The sequence below is a fragment of the Strongylocentrotus purpuratus genome, unplaced genomic scaffold (assembly GCF_000002235.5).
Source record: "Strongylocentrotus purpuratus isolate Spur 01 unplaced genomic scaffold, Spur_5.0 spur5_scaffold_3, whole genome shotgun sequence".
Classification (NCBI taxonomy): Eukaryota; Metazoa; Echinodermata; class Echinoidea; order Camarodonta; family Strongylocentrotidae; genus Strongylocentrotus; species Strongylocentrotus purpuratus.
Window position 1 is genome coordinate 38,707,853 of NW_022145609.1, and position 10,971 is coordinate 38,718,823.

At 38.0% G+C, this 10,971-nt stretch overlaps 2 protein-coding genes across 2 annotated transcripts; both read right to left on the bottom strand.

Moving 5' to 3' along the window:
- Nucleotides 1-6,361: 6,361 nt before the first annotated feature.
- Nucleotides 6,362-6,790, bottom strand: LOC115928579 (piggyBac transposable element-derived protein 4-like). Its single transcript, XM_030995929.1, has one exon. The coding sequence runs from the start codon at nucleotides 6,788-6,790 to the stop codon at nucleotides 6,362-6,364; it is 429 nt and encodes a 142-aa protein (XP_030851789.1).
- A 2,002-nt stretch (nucleotides 6,791-8,792) lies between these two features.
- On the bottom strand, nucleotides 8,793-9,221 carry LOC100890061 (piggyBac transposable element-derived protein 4-like). Its single transcript, XM_003730915.1, has one exon. The coding sequence runs from the start codon at nucleotides 9,219-9,221 to the stop codon at nucleotides 8,793-8,795; it is 429 nt and encodes a 142-aa protein (XP_003730963.1).
- Nucleotides 9,222-10,971: the final 1,750 nt, after the last annotated feature.

Sequence of the window (10,971 nt, forward strand, 5' to 3'; positions counted from 1 at the left end):
ATGTCGAGAAGCCTGCTCGTGATGCCTCTGTGCATGAGTGACTTGTGAAGTTGTGAGTCGTGTCTACGAACCCAAATTTGAAAAGATTGTTAAATTTAGTTCGGTCGAAATATGAACAAGTTGTAGACCTATTCTGTATTCCTGAAACAATATTTAACATGTTATTTTTGGTATTAATGATTTACATGTATGAGGAGTGAATTTGCGTAAAATATCAAAATATGATGACTGACTCACTGAGCATATCTAGATCTATGATGAAATTGAAAGTCATGATGTCGATGAGCAAATTTAACTTACCAAATTTAACTGGGAAAGAAAAATGAACATTAAATTATTGTCTCAAACTATTGTCTGTTGTGTCAAGATTGTAATGCACTTTTGAAAGCATTTTTTGTCATGTTATCGACTTATCATATAGATCCTAGGCGAGACTAAAATTTCTGTCTCTTTCCTGGCTTCGTTAGCCTCTAATTTGGTTGTGAATAGATCTAGCCTTAGTACTATAGTAGGGTCGGCTCTTCTCTGTATTAGCATCAGCATCAGTATACGGAAGTGTGAGGCGCCGCCTGTTCAATTGTTTTGGCATTTTATGGCCGAAAGTCTTTGCCAAAAATACTCCATTTACTGGATGCATATCCGATGTATTTCATTTTGAAATCGGTTCCACTTACCAACTTGACTGAATAAATCTGTTGAATGGTCCCTTTTCAGGAAATTATTGGTCAAAATCGACATCCATGTTGAAAATCTTGCAGCCGTATTTTAAACTCTCACTGCGCATGACGTCATCTAAATCACAAGTACAACTAGATTTGTAATACTTGTTTGGAACAAGTATAGGTGGGCTGGTCCAACTAAAATTTGAGACAAAATGAATGGCACATTTGAGATAGCTAATTGTCTCAGCTACAACATACTCGAAGTTCAGCGTAAACGAAGCTAAAACGAAGGAGATATTGCTTGCAAAAGACGGAAATGTAGAATCCAGTTCTGAGAAAAAATCGTGTCCCATAGAGAATACACGCAAAATCTGAAAAATTGACATTCCTCCTTTAATCGCAAAATTACGCCATGATGCTTTTGTCAAAATTCAAAATTGTGAATACTGCATTTGTAGAACATTGTCTCAGCTAAACCATATAAAATTTTGGAAGAAAATTGATCAATATTAAGAGAGATACTATCAATTTTCCAAAAATATGATGACGACATAATATGCAAATTGAAATTTTGAGTTCGGAGGCCATTATGATGACGTCATGAGTTAATTGAGGGTCAAATGAGACATGAAATCATATTTCCAACTCATGCTTTTTTCCAACCATGATATAAAAGTTTGGGGTCAATAAACTATCTGAAGAGCTATTTCGATTTTTAAAATGGCATGTTTTTGATCAAATTTGCATTATATTTCCCATAGCAGCACGCGCGGATTTTGAACTTTGACGCGCGCTCACGGCCTGATAAAAGGTCAAGAGTGACTGAAATTAATGAAAATTGTCATTTACGAGTAAGAGAAATTTAAATCATGTAACAAATTTGAATTTTACCTTTTCCGCGCGTTGTGAGCGTGCGCAATGCGGGCGGGGACACGTACTGACGGAAAATTTTGAAATGCTTAAAGTGATCTGATTCGTACTCTCGTTTAATAGTTAAGTGATTTTGAGCATTTTTAAATTTTGACGTGCGTACGTGCGCGTCATGACCTTTAAGTGACCTTTGATGACATGAACTATTGACCCTTGACCTGAAATATATGTGATATTATTATGAATGACCTTTACTTATGCAACATGAAGATATGATGGATAACGTGATTTCACAAAATGGCGCCTGAATGACGTCACGATAACCTAATGACCTTGAAAATGTTTCTGTCACGTTTCATGGCAATGACCCATGACTTTGCTAAAATTGAATGGAATTGACTCAACCGAACTTGAGTTATCTTAGGCACAAAAAAGTGTAGGAAATAAATAAAAATAAAGAAATAATAAAGAAAGAAAATTCTGACGAAAACAATAGGTGATCCGTCGAAAACGACAGACCACCTAATAAAGGCAATTCTAACGAAATTATAAGGTGGTCTGTACGTTATACAGCCCAACTGATAATACGCCAATGGCGGTCTGTACTTAACTGGAAGAAGAGAAGAGAAGAAGGAAAAACTGCAAGAGGTACAAGTTTGGAATGACGTTATCGCGGTATCTCCGTTTAAGTACATGTAGGGTACAGTGTATCTCCACGTTGGAGTTCCGGGTTAAAGTCTGGATAGACTTTTGAACTAGCGCCTTAGGTTTGACTATGATTGGAACTGTCAACCATTACGTTTTTGCCGGAATTATTCCATTTTTTCCTCCAAATTATGCCGGAGGCATCATGTTTTCGGGTTGTCCGTCCGTACGTCCGTCCCGTTTGACCGTTATCACAATATCTCAAGAACCATTTAAGATTTAAACTTAAGACTCGGGAATAGTATTTATCACCATAGGAAGACGATCTGATTAGATTTTGGAGTACGTAGGTCAAAGGTCACAGGTCACAGAGGTCAACTTATGAAATTCCTTGTATTGAGTTTGTTAGCGCGATATCTCAAGAACCATTTGAGATTTAAACTTCAAACTTAAGGATAGTATGTATCACCATAGGAAGACGATCTGATTAGATTTTGGAGCACGTATGTCAAAGGTCAAGGGTCACAGAGGTCAACTTATGAAATTCCATACATTGAGATTGTTATCATAATATCTCAAGAACCACTGGAGATTTAAACTTCAAACTTAATGATAGTGTGTATCACCATAGGAAGACTATCTGATTAGATTTTGGAGCACGTAGGTCAAAGGTCAAGGGTCACAGAGGTCAACTTATGAAATTCCATACATTGAGATTGTTATCATGATATCTCAAGAACCACTGGAGATTTAAACTCCAAAGTTGTTTAAATTGCTCTATGGCGGAGGCATCATTTTCGACTGCGCGCAGTCAAAATTCCATCTAGTTTCTTCATGAAATATGTTATTTGATTTTTTGATTTTTTTTTTTAATTTAAATTTTTTTTTTTACATACCGCACGTCAAACAACTGCCCTAAAATGTTGATTTGATCAAAAATTCAATAGTAACTAAGGTTAAAACATACATAAAGAGAAAAATATTCTCAAAAAGAATGAAATGCCATTAATACCCCCCCCCCCCCCAAAAAAAAAAAAAAATTACCTACTTGTAAATAAACTATAGGTGCTCATATAGAAAACACAGCATGAGGAATGGACATTTCTGCATTGGAAGTGTGTCGCACATGGTTTTCATTTTTGTTTTAATGAATTTCCTTTTTTTTGCTTGAAATTCCTTTTTTTTGCCATCATGGTTCCTTTTTTGGGTCACACAAGGTAATATTGGTATTCTCTGTAAATTGAAATATTATGTCCCTTCAAATATCTTGTTTATGTTTTATAATTCATTGATACTGCCTTATATTTCATATTGTAACATTATATGGGCAAATTCGAAAGCAATTTTGACGCCATTTTACTGGTACAAAAGAAAGCCATGCGTACATTATATGTACTGATTCTTCCTATCGCGACCACACTAATCCCTTGTTTTCAAAACTAAAAACTCTAAAAGCTGATGATATAAATTTTCTACAAATAGCACTTTTCATGTTTCGCTTACAAAATGGTCTACTACCTTTATACTTTCCCCCATTGTTTAATTTAAATAAAACCATCCACTCTTACCCCACAAGACAAACTGAAAAATTCCATTTAAGAAATCCAAAAACCGCATTGGCTCTCAAATCCATTGTTCGATTGTTGTTGTTGTTTTAGTTTTAAGTGCGTGTGTCATTCAATACACCAGTTTACAGTTGTATCAGTGCGCATGCGCAGACAGTTGACCTCGGGTGATTTGCCCTGAATTCAGGGCCAATGACCTTTGACCAATGGTATTGATGCTTAAATTAAGATTGCGCCCATGCAAATGATGATTTGCGCGCACAACGCAGCGTGTAGGCAGTGATATCATCTTAATTTACGCATAAATACATGACCTCTAGGTCATTGGCTTTGTTTAAAATGGCGCACACAACCGTAAACTGGTGTATTATGAATATTTACGCGGAATGCAATATTTACGAGGAATGCAAGTAGTTAGACTGCCAATCAGACATTGTTAGTAATAAGCTGATCAAATGTTCTTTAATAATGAAAAATAACGAGTTCGGGTAGGATTCTCAATACCATAATCATTTCATAAATTGTTGTTGAATATCTGAATCACGATGAGCTTTTATTCCAAGAGGTAAAAGCAGCCACAAATACACTTGAACAGTATAATGGGTCAAAAACTTAGACTACTGCAGACGTGTTGCTTAGTAACCAAGATAAGGAAAGTAGGTCAATTCAGCGCTAGCCCTGAGTTTGAAAAAACAATGTTGGAATTTTCAAACTAGATGAATGACCTCGATTGGAATTTACATCGAGTAGAGTTTCTCTCTATTTTATATTTATTTTTCGGAATACTGGATATACTTTCCAATGTTTTTATTTTATTTTTGTTGTTTAGCACAAGGACATTTTATCAATGTAAATATTGTTATTTGATGGAATTTTGCATCATAATTTCATAATTCTATTCCTAGAAAGAACAGGGCATGGGCAAACTGGAACTTATCTTTATTTTGGTTTGATCACTTGAATTCATTACCTTTTTATTTCCATCGTATTTGTTTAGTGAATTTATACAAAAAAATTATATCAAAGTGATATTTTTTTTCTTCTTTTTTTCCTTCGGAATAATGATCTTTTTTTTCACTGAAAGTACAAGGAAATTTTATCAATGTAACTTTTTGTTCTTTGATGGCATTTTGCATCACAATTTTATAAGACTATTCCTAGAAAGAACAGGGGAAGGGACAAGTGGAACTTCCTTTATTTGATCACTGGAATTCGTTACCTTTTTATTTCTGTTTTATTACTTTAGTGAATTATAAAGAAATTATATCAATGTAACCTTTTTTTTCTCTTCAAATTGTATTTTTGCTACATTATTTTATAGGATCATTCAATTATTTTGTGTATGAAAACGATCCCTTTCACGACTGAGGTAACAAAAATTAAAAAAATGTTAGTACTTTGTATTCATTTTAGTGTTAGGTTAGTAAATGTATTTATGTCCTTTCTTTACATAGCAATTTGGGTTTTTTTTTTTCTTCATCGGGCCAAGAAGGCAGATATTCTGCCAGTAAGACAGAAAGAGAAGGAAAGAAAAAGGAAAGAAAAAGGAAACACCTGCACAGCAGGCTCTCTTTATTGTTTCTTTACTGTACCAATACAATACAATATCAATTGCAATTCAATATTGGAAATAAAACAAATAATTATATACAGTTTTTGTACATACTTATATATTTACAAGCAAGTGATGGCAAGAAAAGGCTGAAAATTATTATGAAACATAAATTGTGCTGGAAACACCTGCACAGCAGGCTCTCTTTATCATTTATCTACCAATAAAATATAAAAGCAATTACAATTCAATATACAAGTAACTTTATTCAAGGTATGGTTCAATTGCAGCTTTGTATTGGTTATTGGAAAAGAAAATGTTCATAATAAACAAAAATAAAGAAAGGGAGAATACAATGACAGGAAATGTAACTGAACCAAACTATTGATAATGAAAAAAATATTTGTATACATATTTAAATATTTACAAGCAAGTGATGGCAAGAAAAGGCCAACAAATTATTATGAAATATAAATTGGGCTGGAAACACCTGCACAGCAGGCTCTCTTTATTGTTTCTTTACGCTACAATACATAAATATTTACAAGCAACTGCAAGTGATGGCAAAAAAAGGCTGATCAATTATTATGAAACATAAATTGCACTGAATTAGAAAGGGAGAAAGAAAGAGAACATCACACTCGGCACATCACACCCAGCCATGAAACACCGCAAAACTCTTCTTGCATACTAACTCCGGGAAGCTCCAACACCGGCGCCGCAGGCGTCGGAGCTTTAGGTGGTTTCCTTGGTTTCTCTTGGGGGCTAGTAAAACAGCCGATTGGGTGATATTATCGTTAAATCTGCAAAGGGAGTACTTACAATTTTTACATCATAGGGTGCACGACTCCTCAGGGCTCAACTCCAATCACTTGAATGTATAATTTGAAGAAGTCTTCGATGGGAAAAAAAGGTTAATTCGGGGTACTACACCAACGATTCTTCCATGTCGCAGCGTTGATTCAAAATAGCGATGAGAAGGTACGCATGCGCGGCAGCGGCGAAGAAAATATGAATATTCAGGCTATCGAGCGCCGATCGCTCGAAATCGCTGAATACGCACGAGGTTAAGAAGGGCTCTGTTTGTTCGAGTCGTGCATATTCAGCGATTTTGCACGCTTATCTTTCCAGGAGTAGGCCGACATGTTCCCTCTTTGAGCCATGTTACAGTCGCCTTGCTCCACCAAACGAGTCCTGGAGAGATGATAGCGTGGTAAACCTTTACGGTTGATACGAACCGTCCCTCGAGCGAAGATAGTCATACTTCTCAGCCTCTCAAACAATTCAACAGAACTGAAAAAATTGTCCATGTTGATAACATGATGCAATCCTCCCAGCCTCTCACACAAGTCAAGCACAACACGGGTAGATAAACCCTTCTCCTGTACGTCTCTTACTACTCTCCCAGTATAAACCTGAAACTCGTTGCAATAACTATTTTCAGGATCTGCTCTCATCCACACTTTCACTCCATACTTGGTTGGTTTCTTTGGCATATTGGTGAAATCCAAGGCGGCCACGGAATCCTATTGAAGCGGGAATGGTCGCTGAGTTGATAAAATGATATAAACCAATCGCCACTTACCGACTTTATGCGTGTTGGATGAATCCTCCAAAATAATATACACAGTCCCAAATATTGCACCTTTTCCAATGGCTCACAATTAATTCACCACAGATAAACATAACTTGGCTAGCACAAGCGATTGTTCTCTGGGTGAATGATAGAGAAATGATATATAAATGATGATCCTCCAAATGAAGTGCCGGAGATAGATACGTTCCAAGTGTATGCAGGAACAGAGTAAGAAGACGTTCTCGAATTGTTGATTCGTCGAAGAACTATGAGAAGTGGTGTAGAGAAGAGAATTTGAGAGAAGATGTTGTTTTCATCCTTCTTGGGAGGCAGGATAAAACAAAGAGAGTTCTGTACCAAATTCTGGGAAGTAAGGGCGAGTCACTGGTGATAACTGCAGTGTCCAGGGCCATTACGCCATTAAGCTGAAACTTGTTGACACATATATAGGGGTGGCAGTGCCTGGCATAAGTCAGAGCCCAAATTGGGTTTGCAAAATAAGTAATGAAACTGAGAAATGAAGAAGGATTAAATGAGGAAAATACTACATCAGCCCCCTCCTAGAACGTTGAATAGAACGAAACAGGCGATAATAGAAAAAAAGTAATAGTCCGAATGAAAATTTGAAAATGTCTCATTTGAAATGCCAAACCTGAACATAGCGCTTTGGGAAATGAACTTTTCTCCCTGAACGAGTTTGTCTGAGTTCGAGCTCGGAAGAAGACGAAGTGATAGAGGGCTCCTGAGGCTGAGAGGTTGGTATAGTAGGTGCGTGTGAAGGTTGAGGGTCCTGTGAGGATGGTAGACGAGGTTCCGCAGTAGCGATGGGCGGGTCTAAATATGCAGGTTTGAGACGGTCGAGACTGACAGTGTCTTGTCTTCCTTTGAATTGGATGGTGAAAAACTTGTCAGCTCGTCTGATGACTTTGAATGGGCCATCATATGGTGGTTGGAGAGGTTTCTTGACAGCATCATGACGCACAAATACATGAGTACATGTTGTGAGATCAGGGTGGACTTGTGGTTTGCGCTGTTGAAACATAAATTGCACTGAATTAGAAAGGGAGAAAGAAAGAGAACATCACACTCGGCACATCACACCCAGCCATGAAACACCGCAAAACTCTTCTTGCATACTAACTCCGGGAAGCTCCAACACCGGCGCCGCAGGCGTCGGAGCTTTAGGTGGTTTCCTTGGTTTCTCTTGGGGGCTAGTAAAACAGCCGATTGGGTGATATTATCGTTAAATCTGCAAAGGGAGTACTTACAACTTTTACATCATAGGGTGCACGACTCCTCAGGGCTCAACTCCAATCACTTGAATGTATAATTTGAAGAAGTCTTCGATGGGAAAAAAAGGTTAATTCGGGGTACTACACCAACGATTCTTCCATGTCGCAGCGTTGATTCAAAATAGCGATGAGAAGGTACGCATGCGCGGCAGCGGCGAAGAAAATATGAATATTCAGGCTATCGAGCGCCGATCGCTCGAAATCGCTGAATACGCACGAGGTTAAGAAGGGCTCTGTTTGTTCGAGTCGTGCATATTCAGCGATTTTGCACGCTTATCTTTCCAGGAGTAGGCCGACATGTTCCCTCTTTGAGCCATGTTACAGTCGCCTTGCTCCACCAAACGAGTCCTGGAGAGATGATAGCGTGGTAAACCTTTACGGTTGATACGAACCGTCCCTCGAGCGAAGATGGTCATACTTCTCAACTCCAATCACTTGAATGTATAATTTGAAGAAGTCTTCGATGGGAAAAAAAGGTTAATTCGGGGTACTACACCAACGATTCTTCCATGTCGCAGCGTTGATTCAAAATAGCGATGAGAAGGTACGCATGCGCGGCAGCGGCGAAGAAAATATGAATATTCAGGCTATCGAGCGCCGATCGCTCGAAATCGCTGCATACGCACGAGGTTAAGAAGGGCTCTGTTTGTTCGAGTCGTGCATATTCAGCGATTTTGCACGCTTATCTTTCCAGGAGTAGGCCGACATGTTCCCTCTTTGAGCCATGTTACAGTCGCCTTGCTCCACCAAACGAGTCCTGGAGAGATGATAGCGTGGTAAACCTTTACGGTTGATACGAACCGTCCCTCGAGCGAAGATGGTCATACTTCTCAGCCTCTCAAACAATTCAACAGAACTGAAAAAATTGTCCATGTTGATAACATGATGCAATCCTCCCAGCCTCTCACACAAGTCAAGCACAACACGGGTAGATAAACCCTTCTCCTGTACGTCTCTTACTACTCTCCCAGTATAAACCTGAAACTCGTTGCAATAACTATTTTCAGGATCTGCTCTCATCCACACTTTCACTCCATACTTGGTTGGTTTCTTTGGCATATTGGTGAAATCCAAGGCGGCCACGGAATCCTATTGAAGCGGGAATGGTCGCTGAGTTGATAAAATGATATAAACCAATCGCCACTTACCGACTTTATGCGTGTTGGATGAATCCTCCAAAATAATATACACAGTCCCAAATATTGCACCTTTTCCAATGGCTCACAATTAATTCACCACAGATAAACATAACTTGGCTAGCACAAGCGATTGTTCTCTGGGTGAATGATAGAGAAATGATATATAAATGATGATCCTCCAAATGAAGTGCCGGAGATAGATACGTTCCAAGTGTATGCAGGAACAGAGTAAGAAGACGTTCTCGAATTGGAACAATTGCAGAATACCCTACCACGGTTTTACAGAATTAGATCTAGAACTAGTCTAGATCTATAACAGTCTGACAAATATTAGAAATATAGTCTAGAACTAGAGTCTAGGTCTAGAAGCCAAATTCCAACGACCATCGACCAACAGTCTGACAAATATATTAGAAATTGAAACCAACGACCATCGACCAAATACTATTGAATGGAAGAGTCCAACGACCATCGACCAACAGTCTGACAAATATTAGAAAAAGAGACCAACGACCATAGACCAAATAGTGAGGCATATTTGTTTAAAAGAGCCAACGACCAACGACCATCGACCAAGGACTCCCAAATATTAAAAAAGAAGCCAACGACCAACGACCATCGACCAAGGACTCCCAAATATTAAAAATGAGGCCAACGACCAACGACCATCGACCACCCACCAATACTAGTCTAGTCTAAGCACAAAGCTAATTTTTTCTTTTGTATTTTTAGCACGAGACATTCCACTATTATAAGCACAAAACTATTATTTTTCTTTTGTATTTTTAGAACGAGACATCACTTGTTGATTAAAAAAGCACAACACTATTATTTTTCTTTTGTATTTCTAGAACGAGACATTACTTGTTGATTAAAATATCTAATAGGGTCTTAGAAAGCAGACTAGCAGTGTAAGAGAGGGCACAAGGTACAAACAAATACGTGTGTGGGACTAGACTATGTACGGGCTGGACATTTTGTGTTACTGAAATGTGCTTAGAATTCAAGTAATTCATCTATTAAATGACTATAACAGACAATAAACAAGACAAAGGTAAGGACAAGAATCAGTGCTTATCAATATAACAGACATTTTGCATGAAATACCATCAGGAAAGCCATCTAAATTTGTCACAAATTAGCGACAAACACACCAAATTCAGCGCTGCAATGACGCACAAAACCGCGTAAAATTCAACTTTTCATCCACCAAATGAATTCAAACACTTGCATTATACAATCTTCAATACCTGTATCACCGTTATCACAAATAATAAAATCACAATCTATATCTACGGCTAATATATGAAGACTAACGATATGGTAGGGTATTCTGCAATTAAGCCCTCGAATTGACTTGTTGATTCGTCGAAGAACTATGAGAAGTGGTGTAGAGAAGAGAATTTGAGAGAAGATGTTGTTTTCATCCTTCTTGGGAGGCAGGATAAAACAAAGAGAGTTCTGTACCAAATTCTGGGAAGTAAGGGCGAGTCACTGGTGATAACTGCAGTGTCCAGGGCCATTACGCCATTAAGCTGAAACTTGTTGACACATATATAGGGGTGGCAGTGCCTGGCATAAGTCAGAGCCCAAATTGGGTTTGCAAAATAAGTAATGAAACTGAGAAATGAAGAAGGATTAAATGAGGAAAATACTACATCAGCCCCCTC